At 43.6% G+C, this 21,185-nt stretch overlaps 1 protein-coding gene across 1 annotated transcript in view; it reads left to right on the top strand.

The window, feature by feature from the left end:
* The first annotated feature begins 703 nt into the window (after positions 1-703).
* LOC115179613 (aryl hydrocarbon receptor) overlaps positions 704-21,185 on the top strand; it is a 60,643-nt gene continuing 40,161 nt past the window's right edge. The window contains exons 1-3 of the mRNA XM_029741245.1: positions 704-1,428; positions 2,204-2,224; positions 2,346-2,536. Coding sequence (XP_029597105.1) covers positions 1,388-1,428; positions 2,204-2,224; positions 2,346-2,536 — 253 coding nt within the window. The 5' untranslated portion in view covers positions 704-1,387. The remainder of the gene's footprint in view (positions 1,429-2,203; positions 2,225-2,345; positions 2,537-21,185) is intronic.

The following is a 21,185-nucleotide window of genomic DNA, read 5'->3' as shown; positions in this document are numbered from 1 at the left end:
GAGCAGTTGGAGTATTTATTTCCAATAATTATTTTATCTGTAAAGACATACATTTTTCAAAGATGTATGTTATGTTATGCTATGTTATGTTACGTTATGCTATGTTACTTTATGCCATGTTATGTTATCTGTAAAAGTAAAAGTAGTAGTTTACCCCAGCCACTTATGAAACGGTTTTATGTCATATTAATTTTGGTCACTAGAGGGAGCCTACTCACATAACATTACCACAAGCCCTCTGGTTTTCCACAAAATAGAGATAATATAATGTTTGCACACAACTCATGTTATGGTAACTCTGGACTGAAACAGGAAAAAAATGTTTTCAAGAGTAACTTTTTTTCTTTAGCTCTGGAGAAAATTACAAGAAAGAAAGAAAAAAATGTTTTGGAATGTTTTGAAGTTTCCTTTTCTCACCCGAGGAAAGGTCCTCATGATTATTTTAGTAATAGAAGGGCATAACCAAAATGAGCAAATCAAGATTTTGTTATGCCTATCTATTTATTTAAACTTCTGAAAGGTTTTCCAACTTCACTAAATATATAATTGCATAGCCTAATAGCCAACCAACTTTACAAATAGTTGACAAGTTGTGCCAGTGACCAAATGGACCCCTTGTGCTGATCCTATTTCTGTTAATTGCACGCGCCCTCTAACATGAGGCCTAATACTTGTGCGCGCCCTCTAACTCAGGGCCTCTGATTCGCGCGCCTCCACCTCTGATCCTTGCGCGCTCTTGCACAAATCTGTGCGGGTTGCCTGGTCAGTCCAGTCCAATGCGTGTACCCCGGCCTAACTGGGTTGTGAGGGGGGTTGTGGGCTCAGGTTGAGAGCGCGCTTTAGCTGCTCGTGCCACAAGAGGAGATTTGCAAAGATGCGTTAGCGAAAAAACTGCAACATATTTCAATGTCGTCATTATTTCCTCATTTTTTTCCCCCACTAATGTTAACTTTGTATCGAAACAAATGATGACATGGACTTTGCATGACGAGGAAGGCATTTAATATCGGATGTCAACAGCATTTTACGCACCGGTTAAACACCGCGGAAGGGATGCACTTGCTGCTGCCACTTTTTGACGAAAACTCTATTTCATTGTGATACGGAGTTTAGTTGCATGCAATAGCATTTATACAAACGTTGTCAGTATTTGTTTGTAGGCGTAATTATTTGAACCGCCTGACAAACATCAACGTCATTGATGTAGGACAAGAGGACTGATTCATCGGTGCATTGCTTGATCCATTCTTGAAAACAGCGTTCTTTCTGGACAAGATCAGGCGATGACTAGATGGGTTATTACACAATCATTACCGGGTTTATGTAGGTCGGCTCGGTTTTCACTTAACATTGAATAATTCGGCTATACCGCAGTAAAGCCTCAACCATGTATGCTGGACGGAAAAGAAGAAAACCGGCGCAAAGAGAGTAAGTGAGAGTTTTTTGAACGTTGCATTGGCTTGCACAATGAACTAAAATGGCCCACCATAACGTTATTATTTTTTACTATTTGATAATATATGAGTCAACGCTATACGACATGATAGTCACTCACTATCCATCCAAATAGCATGTATATATCTTCAATATTATTTGGTGCAGACAGATTTGGATATTTGTATTTATATATTCTAAGCAGTAATTTTATCCTAGATAGTATATTGTGTCAGGATAATGATGCATAATGTCCTAAATAAAAATAACTCAATAACTTAATTTGACTCCTAATCATGATGAGGTCAAATGGTTGAAGTGATGTTCAATTCAGATGGAGAGAGATGATTCAATTCGAATCCAAACGAATCCAAGCCAGTGCTCCGGGCACAGGTGCAGGGCGCGCAGTGCTCGTGCTCATCATTCTCAGGCCTTTTGTATTTATTTTCGTTTCAGTATTTTTCATAGTTCAGTGTGCCATTATTGTATCGTGTGAAACGTTCAAGTACTTGTAACTTGACTATTAATATTTTTTCACACTGTATTCACAATGTTATTATTGCTTATCTATAACTGGTTAAACAATAAGCTAAATAGGAGCGAAAATAATAATTCTACTTATAAGGAAATAAGAACATTATTATAATCATATTATTGTTATTATTATTGTTATTATTATTATTATTATTATTGATATGATGATTATTTATTATTAAACTTATATTATTATTATTAATACCAATATTTAATTATATGCTTTATCATTTAGCATCGAAGTGAAAGACCAAAAGTGAGTACTGAGTGGTAATATGTCCACTGTTTACCTTCTTATCAACATTGAGAGAATTAGCCTACTGACTTCATTTCCTCTGTGATTCCCTAATAAACCCCATGTCTCTTCTCCTGCTCAGAGAGAAACAGACAGCTCCATCTGAAGGGACCAAGTCTAACCCATCAAAGCGCCACCGGGACCGTCTGAACTCTGAGTTGGACCGTCTGGCCAGTCTACTGCCCTTCCCAGAAGAGGTCACCTCCAGCTTGGATAAACTCTCTATTTTACGGCTCAGCGTGAGCTACCTGAGGACCAAGAACTTCTTCTCAGGTGATTGTGTGTGTGTGTGTGTGTGTGTGTGTGTGTGTGTGTGTGTGTGTGTGTGTGTGTGTGTGTTGGCTGCAGGTAACTGTGTGGAGGTTTTAAATGTAGGATATGCACTGTAGTGACATACATATGACCAGTTATTTGGACATTTCCTTAAAATAAAATAAAATATAGTCATTATATGATATTATTTATTTGAAATTGGACTTTGTGCTGAAAATAATGTATTAGATTGTATTATCCAATTCCTTCTAAACGTGTTAAATAATTGCGTTATCTTGTCAAGGCCTTTCCAAGAAATGTTGCCACGCTGTATCCTTTCACATTTTTCTCTCGAGACACACCACATGATGTAAAGACAGTACTGAACTACTCAATAAGCTAATCAATGACATACAAAAACATATTTTTATCACACCCTTACCGTCCTTCCTGTCTTAGGATGATGCTGCAGTGCAGGCGCTGACTTCTGGTGGTGGGGATGCGTCATGCATAATTGAAAGGGAGCGAGCTTCAATTATTTATAAAATGGAGGGAGGAAAATGTTTGTTTTAGACAGTGGATTTTAAAATGGTTGTTGAGGTGAGTCGAATGGAAACAGTGGGCATGACCCGACTCTGCCGTGGGTAAGAGCCGTGTTGAAGATGCTGCATGGGGAATGGGAAGTGCATAGCTGGGGGGAGGAGAGGAGGAAAGGGCAGGGTTGAGATTGCTTAAGGGACTATCTTCAAGGCACACTGGAACCAAGCTCAAATATTGTGGGAGACGTTTCACCTCAGTGACTGCTGGACCTTACTACCCAATGTTTATGGTTTTAAGAGATTTCATCTGAATAAATGAATAACATCATGTAGGCTCCCGTCTATTTGGAAGTGGAAGGGAGATTGGAGGTTTGCTTTTGGATCCGCGTGTGTCTGTGGAGACAATAACAGGGTTCATATTTGAGAGGACTCCACAGGGAGTTATTTGAATTTAATATACCAGGAGCAGAGACTCCCAGGAAGTCCCTTCCTTCCCTCCCATCCCATCCACCACACTGCTTAACATAAACTGGATGAGAGGAAGGAAGAGGAGAGAAGGATAGGGGAGAGAATGAAAGTATGGGAGAAGAACTAAAGGGCTGAGTGTGATGGGTCCTCCTAAGTCCTCCGTTACGGTTTTCCTGTGATCGACAATATGATCATGTGTGCACATGTAAGTCGCTTTGGATTAAAGTCACTGCTCAATGACATATATTGTACATTATGTTACACTATAAATCAACAATTGATTAAATGTAAATGGAAGAAACTGTGTTTCATTAAATGGATTGAACACTTTAAATTTTATAACTGCATTATATCAGCAGCAATGTAAATGAACATAAAGAATGTAACACTTGAAGAAAAAATACAAATCTGATCACAGGTTTTGAATAAAGCATGGCTAGCTACAATATAACCTAGTTACAGAAAATAGCTGTGGGTCTTCCTGCATTCGATGGCACCATTTTGCACCATTTCACCCAAACTAAGGGTACAACATGGGTATACCACTCTTGTGTAGCCTTTGCAGTGAACCATTATTTATGTGAAAATAGTACAAATGCTACTTGATGTGCAGGGATTAGGTGAGTTATGTTATGTTTTACAGGTTTTTAGTGAAGAGCTTGTGTGATTTTTAAATGGAAGTTTAGCAACATGCCAGCATAGCTCTTTAGATTCAACTAGCAACTAATACGTCATCACAGCATTTGTGCTGTGCAGTAGGATGGCTGAGGATTCTGGGTAATGGAATGTGACGTAGCTTTCTTTTTATAGGTTTTGACCAATGGGTGGTTGACTGAGGTACAGTAGCCTCACACTGTTCATAATTTAACATTGGTAGATCATTAGTTCAATGGTTTTCCACTGTGCCCTGGGTCTGACAGAGACTCTTAGTGAGTCTGGCCATTGGAGATATTCAGAGTGGCGTTGGAGTACACATAGGGCAATCTTTACAGGGTTTTTGTCACAGAGGAGTGGTCATGAGAGAGGGAAAGGGATAGGGATGGGGAGCGGGACAGACAGGAAGGGTGGGTGTGTGGGTATGGGTCACATAAGGATGGAAACAATTAAGCCAGACCTTAAAGCCTGACTTATTTGAGTTTTTTGGTCATGTTTTTCTAATGTCATGGTAATAGTCTTGTGTGGCTCAGTTGGTGGAGCATGGCACTTGCAACGTCAGCGTTGTGGGTTTGATTCCCACAGGGAGACCAGTACGAAAATGTATGCACTCACTACTGTAAGTCCCTCTGGATAAGAGCGTCTGATAAATGACTCAAATGTAAATGTTAAGCTATTACATGACTCAGCTGAACTGTTTCCAGATGTGCAGCTTAGTGTCAAATCACTCATATGGTGACAATTGAATATTGTGTAAAGACCAGTTTACAAAGAAATGCTCACACACGAAGGCTCTATTTCTTTCTGGCGCTGAGCGGCAGATTTGATTTGAAATGTTTTTAAGCGTAACATTCGCACGTCTATACAAAATACTAGGCCTCTGTCAATTGTATCATTGCCTATGTTTGAGGCAGGTTTAAAAAAAAAATCAGCAGTTGATATGGAGGACTGAATAGTTTGGAGTAGCGTGTCTTTGGTAACCGAATGAGGGGCGCTCTTTGGTCATGTGGCTGGATAGGCTACTGAATAAGCGAAACAAAGTATGCAGGTTGGTGAATTGTGAATAATGAAAAAGCATGAGGGAAAAAAACGACAAAATATTTCAAAGCACTCTCAGTAGGCCATTTGAAACCCCTTCATTCATAAGTTACCTGGATAATGGCCAGGATAAAATAGGCACCTATGCGATGCTGTTAAACCAGTCTAGATTAAGGGGAGGCTAGGCTGTTTGGTTTTTAATCAAATGAAATGAAATTGGGGGAAAACAATTGTTTTCGAGGACACACCTCAAATATTGCCACCCCTACCACCCCAACACCAAGGGAGCTGATGTTAAGACATATAAATTGCTGAACCTCGCGTTAGGACTGGAAAAAGCCAGGGTGCCAGTGATGACGAAATGACAAACTAACGTGCGTTTGACACTTACAATTGACAAAGGCCTAGTATTTTGTGTAGACGTGCGAATATTATGCTTAAAAACATTTAGGCCTTAGTGTCAAATCAAATCGCATTTTATTGGTCACATACATATGGTTAGCAGATGTTATTGCGAGTGTAGCGAAATGCTTGTGCTTCCAGTTCCGACAGGGCAGTAATATCTAACAAGTAATCTAACAATTCCACAACAAATACCTAACACACACAAATCTAAGTAAAGGAATATATAAGTATATGGATGAGCAATGACAGAGTGGCATAGACTAAGATGCAGTAGATAGTATAGAATACAGTATATACATATGAGATGAGTAATGCAAGATATGTAAACATTATTGAAGTGGCATTATTAAAGTGACTAGTGATCCATTTATTAAAGTGGCCAATGATTTACATTTGCATTTACATTTTAGTCATCTAGCAGACGCTCTTATCCAGAGCGACTTACAGTAGTGAATGCATACATTCCATTTCATGCAGTCTGTATGTAGGCAGCAGCCTCTATGTGCTAGTACACAATGTGTACACAGTGCCATGGAACGAGAGAAGCGATTTAAGATATCATGCTTCTGACCCCATTCTATTTAGAAATATTGTGGTGTTTAAAAAAAAAAAAAGATTGTTTTCCATTTCATTTTAAGCCCCCTGCTACCCTTACCCTAAGCCTAGGCTACTAAGCCTGGTTCAACAGCAATGCGTCGTGTCTTTTTTTATCCTGGCCTTGCAAAGTAGCCCATCCGTCAAAGGTGTTTAATGCTTCATTCGTCAGAGTGCCTTGAATTGAAAATATACCGCACATCCTAAAACATGCACACATATGCATACCTGCATACATCATTTAACTTGTTCAGTATCCATCCCCATCTCCAAAGAGCGCCTCTCATCGGGTTAACAAAGACACTCTCCTCCAAACGTATTTCAATGATTCAGTCCTGTAATGCAGTATCAACGGTAGGCCTAGGTTATATCTTGCTATGTGAGAACGTGCCTCACACATACAATACAATTCATGGGAGCCTAGTATTTGTTATTTGAGAAGTGCGATGCGTAAAGACATGTAGGCTCTTGAAGCCAATTACAACAATGTTGGCTGCCAACACTCCAAACATTGGCTATTGAGAAAACACTTTTTTTGTGCGTTTATTTCTGCTATTACTCGTTACTGTAGCCTATGCTATTTAACTGTAGTATCAATCCACAATGGACCGGGACAAGAATATTCCGTGCTCCCAGCACAATTGGATTTGACAATTCAAAGACGTCAATAACCTATAGAACCTGAGACAAAAGCATGTAAGTATTAAGACAGTGAGTGGCCAAGCCCTCGTCACTTCTATAACTTGTTTAATCATCAAAACCCAGCCCTTTCACGCCACCGCCAGCTATTGTACTCATAATTCCAGTTGTGAAAATAGCAAAGAAATATTTCTGACACCCCCTCAGAACCTATAGCGCTACCACCAGCGCTTAGATGAATCATTGTGTTAGGTTTGTTAAAATAGAGCCCTAAAAGTTGGATATTGGTAGACTACATTATGAGATAAGATTTACTGGCCGTAACTGATGCCTATGATGCCTCAAGCATCCTCAGAGACATGAGGATATACTAAGTAAATAGAAGATATTTGAAACTCATTTATCAACCGTTGTACCCTCCGTATTGAATGTTCTTAGTAAATTGAAAGGTGGAGATTGTGTTATACTGTAGCAAAGACTACAACTGGAAATGATTTAGGCCCTGACTGCAGATTATTGTAGCAGTGTGTGTGTGTGTGTGTGTGTGTGTGTGTGTGTGTGTGTGTGACACCACTGTCCAGCTGTTTTCAAACACGGGAAGTGTTCTGCCTCACAGCCCTGTAACCCTGCTACTTTCTCTCAAACGGGGTGTTTGATCGTACTTGTCAAGTTGTGTATGGTTCACACTGCAGCTCTTTGCCCAAACTTGAAAAAGGCCTTTAAGGACTGAAGGACGCAAGGGACAACTCAATTTTCTTCTAACTTCTTTTATTTCTTTAGTCAGTTAGTTAGTTAATTAGTTCTTTAGTTAGCTTGATAATTAGTTCATTAGGTTGATAACCTTTAAAGGCAAAACACAAAAATAAATATACATTACTTCAAGTAAGGTCATTTCAAATTAAATACATAATCTCAATGTAGTCATATTATCTAAATTATACTATATACTAAATTAGACAATTGGTCTCAATTCTCAACACAAATAAACACCTAAGTTGCAACAATTTTACACAACAATGTCCATGTGCCTACCGGTTGAGTCTCCAGAATCCTAAATGAGCTGAATGTGTATGGATGAGTCTCCTCTTCCGTGAAGGACTTCCAGTGAAATGCTTTTCCACCAAACATTTCACCACCTGCTATCACAAAGGTGCACCAGTATATATGTTCCCCAGGGAAACACAAGCTAATGATGGGTTCCACAATGCATACACTCTTTCGCCCCCTGCTGGTGTTTTATCTTTGAAATCAGTTGAAAATCTGAACGCCTTGAATATCAATACCTGTCTTTTGACGCAACAGTACTCTTGGCCTTTTTGTTGGCATTTTATCTGGGTACTGGGTAGAGCTTCTGCATGTTTCCCTTCTGCTGCCGGTGGTTCCGTTTCAATTTGCCCACCTGCTTCTTGTTTTTGTTAACATACCGATTTAGAGAAAGAGCATTCCGTCTTTTCGATGTCTCTCCAACTAGAAGAGATGAGGTGATGATGGTGTTGTTGTATTTTCTGGTTGCATCGTGCCGTCACACTAACCCGGTCAACCCCGCCCGTGCCTGCCTCCTCTCTAAGCTCTGTTTAATTGAGTGTATCTCCACGTTTCCTCTATCCACTCTGTTGTAAAGGCCTCCCGCAGACCGTTGCCACGTTGTCTCGCTCACAAAGGATGGATTCCCCACTTAACGTGGGTTACAAATGTGCCTGACTGTCTTAAGACAGCTTACGGCACAGCCTTGGCTTTGTGTTGAGTTACAACGATAGCTAAACCTCAGTGGCCGGAGAAGAGTAGATCTGTTGTCTAGATCTGGTGTGTTCTGCCTCAGATTGCCTTGTCTTTTTACCTCCATGGTTGGATTGATTTGAATGAGTCTCAACCATGACGGTTCCAGATCATTTTGGTGAATGAACTCCCAGTGATTTTGCATGAGAGAGAGGAGGCCCTGTGCTAACAAGCTTATGACTGGTCCATGATGAATTGACTAGAGCCAATGGAAAAGTAATGGATGAGGACGTTGTGGACCAATCGGAGCCAGAGAACAAGACAGATTTATGTAAAACTGGTTAAAAAGCCAAAATAAGTGGATGGCTAGAGAGCAAAAACTAACAAAGAAACCGCACTAGAAAGTTTAGTTCCAGGGCTTGAATATTAAAGAAATATAGCTTTTATAAGTGTAAAATTGTTAAACAGGTCTTCTCATAACTGGCCACAAAATAAAGTGTCTCTTTTGTTTTTCAATGTATTCCTACCAATGTACTGTCATTACAATACGCTGAAAAGGAGCATTTGAGGATGAAAGTATTTTGGAATAAAAACAACAGGGTTAATCCACTTAAAGAGGGTTTATATTCCTTTGAAAAGGAAAAGAAGAAGGGATGGGTGAAAAAACTCCAGCAGCACATCAGAATCAAACCTTGTGGACACAAAAGGTCTAGTCTTGTGCTGCTATGTCAAGGTAGCCAGCCAGGAATACATTGGTCTTAAAAGGTCACTTTGGTGTGAATACCAGAGTGTACCTTCCCGTCAACTGGGCTATTTTCTCATGGTTCAACCTACTGTAGTGCCCAGTGCTATTAGAGAGGGAGAAAATGAGATTCAGCAGATGAAGAAGAAACTGAACTAATAGTCTCTCTCACTCTCTCTCGCTCCCTCTCTCTCGCTCGCTCTCTCTCTCTCTCTCTCTCTCTCTCTTTCTCTCTCTCTTTCTCTCTCTCTTTCTCTCTCTCTCTCCAAATTCCTGCTCTTTAACTTACACCATCAGACTGTCAACAAGCTTTTCTTAATTCCTGGAAAAACTGACTGGTATGCCTGATCCCATAGAATGCATTCCTGCTAATTAGGTGTGTGTATGTGTGCATGTGTGTGTGTGTGCGTGCGTGCGTGTGTGTGCATGCGTATGTGTGTGTACGAACCACCGTCGTTATGTTCCATCAATGAACCCCCTCAATACACACACAGACACACACCCTGCTCTAATCACAGGTCTCCATATTTTCACAACAATGGCCGTGTTTATTTTGGCTAAGCCCAACCCTAGTGCCCAGTGTGTTTGTGTGTCTGCGTGCGTTTGTGCGTGGGTGCCAGTGTGTGTGTTGAACTGAGCTCAGCCCTGGTCACTTATTAGACTGAAGCTTCCATACAGATCAGTCAGGCCGTCTTACGTGAGGAGTAGAGGAAAACAGACCCCCTGCCAACACAGCTTACAGTTCTCTTAATTGCTTTGCCAGCTTTTAGGTAAACTTTGAGTGTAACCGATGTGAAATGGCTAGTTAGATAGCGGTGGTGCGCGCTAATAACGTTTCAATCGGGTGACGTCACTCGCTCTGAGACCTGAAGTAGTTGTTCCCCTTGTTCTACAAGAGCCGTTGCTTTTGTGGCGTGATGGGTAACGATGCTTCGTGGGTGTCAGTTGTTGTTGTGTACAGAGGGTCCCTGGTTCAAGCCCAGGTAGGGGCGAGGAGAGGGACGGAAGTTAAACTGTTACATGAGCATGATAACAATTTTAGCCAGAGAGAGGCTTACTGTAGAAATAGAGACACGATGACCTACGTGATCAGTAACCATGTGTAACGGCTGTCTGAAGAGAGAGTAGACCAAGGTGCAGCGGAGTTAGTGTTCATTTTCAGGAATTTATTAACCGTAAGAACACTATACAAAAAACAAGAAAACCGACAGCCAAACAGTACTGTCAGGTGCAAACATGAACGAGACAGAAAACAATCACCCACAAAACCCAAAGGAAAAATAGGCTACTTATGTGTGACTCCGAATCAGCAACAACGAACTTCAGCTGTGCCTGATTGGGAGCCACACACGCACCAAAACAAAGAAATACAAAACATAGAAAAATGAACATAGAACGCCCACCCAATGTAACACCCTGGCCTAACCAAAAATAAAGAACAAAAACCCCTCTCTATGGCCAGGGCGTTACAGTACCCCCCCAAAGGTGCGGACTCCGGCCGCAAAACCTGACTCTGAAGGGGAGGGTCCGGGTGGGCCTTCTTACGGCTCAGGTGCGGGAGTGGCCTCCGCTACACCCTCGGTGTCGCCCACTTAGGTGGCACCCCTGGCCGCGCCGGAGGACTGGTGGGCGAACCTGACTGCGCCCGGCTGGCGGGCGATTCTTGCTGCGCCCGGCTGGCGGGCGACCCTGGCTGCGCCCGGCTGGCGGGCGACCCTGGCTGCGCCCGGCTGGCGGGCGACCCTGGCGGCTCCGGCGGCTCCGGGCTGGCGGCCAGCCCCGGCGGCTCCGGGCTGGCGGAAGGCCCTGGTGGCTCCGTGCTGGCGGGCGGCCCTGGCGGCTCCGGGCTGGCGGGCGGCTCCGGGCTGGCGGGCGGCTCTGGCCCGGGATTCACCAGGCTGGAGGAACATGAAGGAGGCCTGGTCCTGGGCGCAGGCACAGGACTCACCAGGCTGGGGAGACATGAAGGAGGCCTGGCCCTGGGCGCAGGCACAGGACTCACCAGGCTGGCGGGCGGTTCCGGACAGGCGGGCGGATCTGGCGGCTCCGGACAGGCGGGCGTCTCTGGCGGCTCCGGATAGGCGGGCGGCTCTGGCGGCTCCGGATAGGCGGGCGGCTCTGGCGGCTCTGACGGCTCCGGACAGGCGGGCGGCTCTGACGGCTCCGGACAAGCGGGCGGCTCTGACGGCTCCGGACAAGCGGGCGGCTCCGGACTGGCGGGTGGCTCTGGTGGCTCCAGACTGGCTGGCGGCTCTGGCGGCTCCGGAATGGCGGGCGGCTCTGGCGGCCCCGTGTGCCTCTCGTGCCTGTTGCGCTCCCTCGCTTCGTACCAGCGCCTCTCAGCTATCGCCACCTCGATCTCCCACTGCGGGTGGTGATACTCCCCAGCCTGAGCCCACGGTCCACCTCGGTCAAGCAATTCCTCCCATCTCCAGGAATCCTGAACGCACCTCTCCTGGCGCTTCTCCTTCCTCCGCTGCTTGGTCCGTTGTTGGTGAGTGATTCTGTAACGGCTGTCTGAAGAGAGAGTGGACCAAGGTGCAGCGGAGTTAGTGTTCATCTTCTGGAATTTATTAACTGTAAGAACACTATACAAAAAACTAGAAAACCGACAGCCAAACAGTACTGTCAGGTGCAAACACGAACGAGACAGAAAACAATCACCCACAAAACCCAAAGGAAAAATAGGCTACTTATGTGTGACTCCCAATCAGCAACAACGAACTTCAGCTGTGCCTGATTGGGAGCCACACGGACCAAAACAAAGAAATACAAAACATAGAAAAATGAACATGGAACGCCCACCCAATGTAACACCCTGTCCTAACCAAAATAAAGAACAAAAACCCCTCTCTATGGCCAGGGCGTTACTCCATGGTCAAATATTTAGTCACGGTGTACTGTCATTTTAGGGCCAGATAGCACTGCATTTTGCTTTGTGTTTGTGCTTGTGTTTCCCAATAAGCAAGTTTTGTTTTGACTGTGTTGTAATTTGGTTTATTCTGATTGATTGGATGTTCTGGTCCTGAGGCTTCAGTGTGTTAGTAGAACAGGTCTGTGAACTCAGCCCCAGGACTAGCTGGATGAGGGGACTCTTTTCTTTGCTCAGCTTTTGGCATTGCAGGGCTTGGTAATGATATAAGAGGGGGTCACTATATTTTAGATGTTTCCTAAATTTAATTGCTCTTTTTTGAGTTTTTATTATTAGTGGATATTGGCCTAATTCTGCCCTGCATGCATTGTTTGTAGTTTTCCTCTGGACATGTAGGAGAATCTTACAGAACTCTGCATGCAGGGTTTCAATGGGGTGTTTGTCCCATTTGTTGAAATCTTGTGTTGCAAGTGGACCCCACACCTCGCTGCCATAAAGTGTAATTGGTTCAATGACATATTCAATTAGTTTTAGCCAAATTTGAATTTGAAAAGGTATTTCAATTTGAATTTGCTTTTTAATGGCGTAGAATGCCCTGCGTGCTTTCTCTCTCAGTTCATTCACTGCCTTATTAAGGTGTCCAGTTGAGCTTATTTTTAAACCTAAGTAATTGTAGTGTGTACAGTACTCTATATATTTTGTACATTTATATTCTATCTCTCTCTCTCTCTCTCTCTCTCTCTGCCATGACTTGTGAGACAGTAGAATAACTACAGACAGTGTCGGGACAAAGACTCTCTTATCTGAGCAAGAACCCGTCCTAGCCACGGTACCCACTATTAAGGCCAGGAAATCGTTGATCATTGTGTGTCAGTCACACATTTTTCTGCTTTAAGTGGCAATTAATGCTCATTAAAATCTGATGGAGCGGGGAGTGTACCAGTGCTCTGCTGCTGAGCTGTCACAAGGCATTGCAGTCTCCTGATAACTATCCACTACTCTGAGAGCGCTCCAATAAAAACGAAAGGGAAAACAGTCCCCACAAAACGAAATAGAGAGGGAAAGTGCTGTGACAAAAGCTTTATGCTACTGAAATTGATATGGTAATGGTGATATGACATTTTGTGACATTAATTTGGCCTAGCGTGCTCTTTTGACCTCTTTTGATCAGAGTTTTGTTCATGTAATGTTAGTATATTTTTTAGGTCATCATGACTGGAAGCAGGAGCTTTGTTGCCAGTGGGTTGTATTTGTTTTCAGCTGAGATGCTGCTGACTTAATTGTTGGACCAATTCACATTTGACGTGCAGTCTCAGCCTTCTCCAGAGCATTGCCAGGCCACTGAAGGTCCTTCTAAACCAGGTCCCAGAGTCAAGTCAAGTTTATTTGTCATAGCCACAGGATACGCATAGTGTACACAGTACAATGAAATACTGACTTGGAGGTTCAATAATGTGACAACAACAATAGAAAAAAAGAAGTTATAAAGTATACATTTAAAAAATATATAATATAAATACAAGGAATCCAATTTGTAAGTCGCTCTGGATAAGAGCGTCTGCTAAATGATGTAAATGTAAAAAATGTAAATGAATCCATTCTACACATTTACAGTACAATATTTACATGTGTGTCAGGAAGGGGGATATGGAGAGCAAAGTGTTTAACTTGTGCAGTTTAGCAATAATAAATAGATGTCTTAATAGCAGCAGTCGTGATGTGTGTGTAGAGTGAATGTGTGCGTGCGCGTGTGTGTGTGTGTGTATACGTGCCAGCAAAGCAAAGCGCTGGGAAGGAGAGCTGGGGGAGGGAGAGCGAAGGCTGTACAAATCCACACTGACAGATTCACTGCTACCTGGGCCTTATTGGTCATGTCAATGTTTACATTGTCTTAGACTGACGCATAACTGCTTCTGGCAGACGTGTAGTAGGGCCAAATACCGTACGTCTCGGTGTGTGTGCGCGTGCGTGTGTGTGTGTATATGTGTTGTGCATATGTGAGGCTGTGTGAATGAGTGCATGTGTGCTAAGATGTGGAGAGTCAGCACAAACGGTCAATCCCGGTTCGTGTGTTTAGCAGTCTGATGGCTTGTCCTAGACCCCATGCTCCGATACAGCCTGCCAGGCGGTACAGGAGGGAACAGGCCGTGGCTGGGGTGTGTGGGGTCCCTGATAATGTTGCGGGTCTCCCTTAGACAACGTTTTGAGTAGATGTCCAGTATGGTTGGGAAACCGGCCCCCAGTGATGGACTGATTTATGTGACTATTTCCCACCTGATCCCTGTTCACTTTCACTGTGTGTTTATGGGGCCCTTTTTTTCTGTTTGTTGTATTTACTCCCAGAAGCACTGTCCATATTATCAATATTTAATTTCTTCTGCTTTTCAACTATCGTATGGTGCAACCCGAACCCACATGGTACATTGTAGGCCTATAGAGTTGACTGAAATTGATACATAGGCAGAACGGTGGTATGCTGTACATTGTTGGGAGTCACTGCTACGGACGGGTACAGAGCATAAACAGCTTTATTTAATCAAGAGGCATACTGATGTTTGTCTTTTGTAATTAGTGTGTAATGAAACCAGCAGACAAACAGGAGATCCATAAATTAGTCCGGTTAGTGCCAGGGCCTCTCTCTCTCTCCGAGCTGGGCCACCCCAACTGTGCCTGCCCTGCCCCCTCTGGCCACCCAATGACGCGTGTGTGTGTGTGCGTGTGTGCGTGCGTGTGTGTGTGCCCTCTCCTCTCTGCCACCAAATGAAACAGTGAGAACCCATGTCAGTTCTGCCAGTTGGCTAGCTACAGTATTGTCGCCCTGTAGGCAACATCAAACCGGATCAGGACCACCATGAAGTGTGTGTGTGTGTGTGTGTGTGTGTGTGTGTGTGTGTGTGTGTGTGTGTGTGTGTGTGTGTGTGTGTGTGTGTGTGTGTGTGTGTGTGTGTGTGTGTGTGTGTGTGTGTGTGTGCGTGTTGTTGCCCTGTAGGCTACATCATCCAGCGTCAGCTAGCGTCAAACACTCCTAGGGGAACTGGAATTGCCGATGCATCAGTTCTTGGAAGTGTTTTGTTGTTAAAGAGGAAGTGTTGTTGATGACGAGTGGTGGACCGTGCTAAAGTTTGGCTCAGCTGGATTCAAAGCTGCTATTCCCTTATTCTTCATAGTGACATTTTACACATAAGAAATCACAGTTATGTGTTCTTGTATTACACTATGAACATGTACACTAAGGCCAGTGTTCCAGACTGTACTTCCATGTAGGTTAAAAAGCAGTTCTAACTGAGCATGTCCTCAGCTCTGTCTTCCCATTTCAGAATCAGCTTCCTTCTGTTACCGACATCAGGAAGAGAGGCTATTGGTGTCAAGCTGCTAAGCATGGGGGTCTGAAATCCCCAGCTCACCCAAACTAGATTACTCCCGTATTCAGGTATGGGGTGTAATTTGGGAGCTAGCCCTGCCAGCCAGGGATTCATTGAGTCCGGTACAGAATGGCTATATGCTTGGAGTGGATAACCTTGGCAACGAGAGTCATCAACAAACCACTGTATGCCAATTTACAGCTCATTGCAGCATCAAAATGTATTCCAGGAAGTGAAAGGAGTCCTCTTAGCCAGCTACATAGTCCTCTCCAACTGTACTGTGTTATATGTTCTGCACTACTCAACTGTCCTGATCGGATCAGCTGATTAAAACCATATTATACAACAATAGTAGCGTTGCTTGTTGTGGCCATGATATAGTGGTACTGTGATCATGTTAGCTGTCTGTTGTTGCTGTACTGCTGTCCTCACCCTCAGATGAACAAAATGCTTTAAGACAGTCTTGAAGAGGAAGAGAGTATAATAGTATACTTTAATATCCCTTTGGGAAATGCTTTGGAACAAAGTATGTGCTTTTAAAGACAGAATCACAAATGGGGGGGGATAAACAAATAACAGATTTTCTCACTCAAGAGACCTACTACCTTTTGACAAAATAAACATCCTCATTTGAGTCAAGTTGACAGCATCAAGGACATGTCACGGTATATGTGTTTTTTTTTAAAAAGCGTTGTTTATACAGACAGACAGTGGGATCTGGCAGGAAGCCAAACACATGTTTATTAGTCTCTGAGGACGTCTTGCTTCTTCAACGTTTCTTTCTGGACCATTTCTCTAAGCCGTGTGTGCGCTTTCCACTCAGTTGAATGTCATCACGATTCATTCATGGATTTATTCAGTCGAGTGTGGTGGAGGCTATTCAACTGGGAGCTCTCCCTCTCTCTTTAAGCTTTCAGTATTACCTGGGGTAGTCAGTCAGTCAGTCAGTCAGTCAGTCAGTCACATAAGCACTCACAAAATCCAAATTTTGTAACTTGTGACCTTCGTATTGTTTTGCATAAAAAAAATGAAGACTGCGTACTTGGTGGTTGTTTGGGATTGACAACAAGAGCGTAACGGTAAGGTGGTGTTCTAGTGGTTCTTCGGTCCGGGATTCAGTCCGAACACGCTTTGTGGACTATGCACCTTTTAAAGGCGATGTTCCCGCGTTCACGGTAAACGCTGCATATGTCAGCTCAATCGGAAATGACCTTTAAATGGCACATAGCAGACAAAATGTGAACCGATTGAATCCTGGCCTAAGTAGTATTGTAGTTGTATTTGGCTGCAGGTACTCTAGCGGTTAGAGCGTTGGGCCAGTAACCAAAAGGTCGCTGGTTTGAATCTGTTGATGTGCCATTGAGCAAGGCACTTAACCCTAATTGCTGCTGTAAGTCACTCTGGATAAGAGGGTCTGCTAAATGACGTAGATGTAAAATGTTGTATTTACACTGTGTTGTCCTTATTTCCCTTTATGGGCATCCAAACACCACTGTTTCCAGGATAGGCCATCTGCTCTGCAGTGATCTGAGAGCAGGCAGATTAGGGCTTACGTAACACTACATCGCTTTTCAGTTCATGTTATTATCATCCTGTGTGTGTGTGTGTGTGTGTGTGTGTGTGTGTGTGTGTGTGTGTGTGTGTGTGTGTGTGTGTGTGTGTGTGTGTGTGTGTGTGTGTGTGTGTGTGTGTGTGTGTGTGTGTGTGTGTGTGCGTGCGCGTGTGTGTGTTGTAGCAGTACATACTGCACTCTTCAGATGTTGTTTATGCTAGTGGTTAATGTATTTATTTATGCAAGTGGTTCTGTTATCTAATATAAAGGATGGTTTGAATGGGGAAGGGTTTGTGAGTGTTGTGCTAAGCTACACCTGTTCTATTTTTACTTCCTGATCCTGAGCCTCCCTGGTGTGTGTCGAGGGTTAAGTCCATCCTCCCCACCCAGAGAGGCGCCGATCTTCCGCTAAAATGGAGAGTGGAAGTAGCCTGGGTACCAGTCTGTTTGTGCTATCATTCCACTCCTTGCCACTCCTTGTTTGGCCTGACAACAAGTGGCAAGGAGTGGAATGATAGCACAAAGACTGGTACCAAGGCTAAAGTGGAAGCCCTGTAGACCAACTTTCTAGTGCAGTGTCGTAGTACAGCGTTTAAATAGCCTGGCCCCAGATCTGTTTGTGCTCTATAACCAAATCCTTTGGTCATGTTTGGCATGACAGTGACCATAGCAGTTGGCGAGACAGCACTAACAGATCTGGGACCAGCCTGTAACTTTGTAGTAACGCTGTATAATCGTTGTAGTAACATTGTCCCGGGCAGCATCGCTCTCTTTCTCTCTCTCCTCTACTGCACCTGCTCAGCCACTCATGAAGTCCATGTGCTATGTTGCATGGAATACTAGCTGTATAATTACCATGTTTGATTCAAATTCTACAAAAGTTCACATCATGTCATTAGCATAGAATGGCCTTAATCACATCTTAATAATGTAACTCATTACCAAGCTAAATATAGGGCCATATAACGTGATTCCAAGCGTTTAGCATGTTATTGTGCTGCACAGCATGACTAAGAGATATCATGAGGCTAAAATACTCATGTACTAATATGTCCGGCTATAGCATCTCACTGACAGGAGAAGGGAAATAGCAGAACATGAATGGAACAGTCCTCTAATGAGTGAACTATCTCCATATTGTACCATTTCCATTCAGTCCTGGAGTGGTGCTTTTAGATTTAGAGTTTACAACTCGATAGTCAAGGCCTACAACCAGTGGTGTAGTGGTGACCCACTTTTTGCAGAAAGAAATGTCTTGAAAATATAGGGAGCTTTACTTTACCGTGAACGGTAATCAGCGTTTTCCCACCAATTTTTTTGAACCTCTACGTCACTGCTAACAACCTAAGATTAGGTTGAATGTTCTCTCCCCTACATTTAGAGATGGGGTTTAGCAGGAGGATTTGGTGACCTCAACTGGGATTGACCTTGTTCGTTTGGACCATTAGCTACATACATATTTCACACGTTCCATTGGTGTCTCTTGGCCCATGGTGTGGTGGTGGGCAGTTCACTCCTTCCCTTGTGTGTGTGTGTGTGTGTGTTTCTGGGTAATTTTCATTCATGATTCATGAATCGGGGGGGATGAATGTGTGTCCCCAACACAAGCTGTCGCATTTAACGGGTCACTGTTCATGTGACACACACACTCAAGGGGGAGGAAAAGGTAGAGGAGGGAAGAGGGTTTCAGCGAAGGAGAGCGAGCGCTAACTGTAAACTGATTCATTTGTGTTCATGGTTGAACTTGTAGCTATCTGAGACAGTATTTAGTAGAGTAGTTTAGAGAGCTTTAAAATAGTACAGCGCAGTAGCTGTAAAGATGCTTACTGTACTATTAGTACAGTAAGCATCTTTAAAATAGTACAGCGCAGTAACTAAATACATTAGTACAGTAACCATCTTTAAAAGAGTACAGCACAGTAACTAAATACATTAGTACAGTGACCATCTTTAGGGTTAGTCACAAAGTGCATGGGTATGCACTCAACCACACAGCCATATATTTACAACAGTACAATGCCGTTTACTGTTACAGTATTCAGTACAGTAGCCATCTATCCCCAGTGCACTCAGCCACAGAGTCACAGCCAGAAGTAGGGAGGTTAGAGAATGCCTGTGGTGGCCCGCCCCGACGGAGTCGGTCATTTTTACACTGGAGCTGAGGAGCTCCTATTCTGATGTTTATATTGCTTGTTGGCTGCCACCACTCTCTCCATTATGCCAACAGGAAGTGTGTGTGTTCAGTAAGCGGGCGGCAGGCAGGCACTCCCCTTGTTCTACGGAGTCCAAAGCACTTTCTGTTTCCAAGGCGCCCCGGGCGTTGTGTGCCACAGGCTTCTGCTGCTGTGGTGTCAACACGTGACGCGGCGTACAAATAGGCCCTGGTGTTAATGTTTGATGGCTAACATGTCTCGCCCTTGGTTCCTCGACACTGCACTCTCTCTCAGTGAAAGCTCTCATCACTCCCCTGTTCATTCATTTAGACCGATGTGACGTAATGGCGCTTGCCGTCAAGCCACAGTTGCTATAGCTAACGTTATAGTGGATTTTCTCATATCTGGGCTGTTGATTTCTGGGCCGAAGTACATGGTATGTTCGGCAAGCGCTGGGTTAATTATGAGCATTCCAGAATCCAGTTGATCTCTATGTTGAATGAAAGAGTTGATCGTGTTGGAGAGATGGGATAGAGATGACTTCCATAAGCCAGGGTTCTAACTGAAACCTGTTCTGTCCTGTCCAGAATAGCAACAAGCAGCCGATTCGTCTTCTTCAGAATACCACCGCTACATTATTTGCACCAACGTGTTAATTAATGTTTTATAAGCGGGATCCGGCCGCCCAGTTTCACCCAATTGATGTTCAGCCTTTCTTCCACGTGCTCAAAGGCTTTACGATGTAGACAACGACCCATGACGCAGCAGCGACAAGAAAAACAGCAGCGGCAACAGAGGCGACGACTCTAGATTTCAGGTAGCTAGGGAAACAGCCCCGCTAACTAGGAATACTCTTCCTAGTTGGCAGGAGAGGAAGAGAGAGAGAGAGAGGAGGAGGACAGACGGACACACTACTGCTCTGCTGCTTCATTGTGGAAATGAGATACATATCCGTATTCATGAGAGCAACGTTGGGTGTGTGAGAGAGAGAGGGTAGTATGTTTTCAACCCCAAGCTGACAGACAGACAGACAGGCACTAGGCCCTGTGTAGTGTGCTGTACTGTAATGTACTCTACTGTAATGTACTGTAGTGCACTGTACTATAGCGTATTGCAATATACTGTACTGTAGTATTTTCCTTAGCTTGTTCTGTACCTAATAGAGCAGCATTTCCCAATCCCCTTTTAAACAGGGAATGCTATGAGGAGGACCGTTGGTGATATTGAGCGTAAACACCAACCTCACATCAATACCAGCTGTTTGTCTTTGAAGCCGTTATCTGTTGTCCACTTCACAGATGTGCTTGTTCATTTGCAGTTTAGTGTTTTAAAAAAAAAAAACGTCTGTAAAGTGCTGTCTGTCATCAGAGGCTACAATATACAGTTCATATCACTAAGGAATCACTGAGTAAAAGGTTAACAAGTATAGTATTTCTGTAGTGTCTAGTCACAGTGAACCTGCATTTCCCAACCCCTTTTATACTGTACATGAAATGCTATGAGAGTTTCTATCATTTCAAATCTTTCTACTGCATGCATTGTGAAACGATTAGTATCTCTGTTTCACCCTCCAGTCACAGAGAATGTGTTGGGGTCCTGAGAAGTACCATTGGTTGCGTGCTGGCCGCCTGGCCTTTTAGCCCCGTCGCTGGTGGAATCCAGCTAAAGCCATGGGAAAGAGGCCACAGAACTTCCACAATGCCTTTGAAGGAACAGACCGATGTAGACGAGGCAGAACGCCTTCAATCTCTTTCCAGTGCTTCCCCTTGGCTTTTAACGTTTAAACTTCTCTCCATTTGTCTCCGTCAAAACATTGTTTGGTCATGTGTTAATTAAACTGTGTTAGAATGCCTTTTATTGAATCTTAACGGATGAAACAGAGCTGAAACTTTTTTTCTATCAAGTTTTAACTTATTATCTTGACCAAACAGAAAAG

This window comes from Salmo trutta, chromosome 39 (genome assembly GCF_901001165.1).
Source record: "Salmo trutta chromosome 39, fSalTru1.1, whole genome shotgun sequence".
In the NCBI taxonomy this organism is placed as follows: domain Eukaryota; kingdom Metazoa; phylum Chordata; class Actinopteri; order Salmoniformes; family Salmonidae; genus Salmo; species Salmo trutta.
Note: the sequence above shows the minus strand (reverse complement) of the source record. Positions and strands in the feature narration are given on the sequence as shown.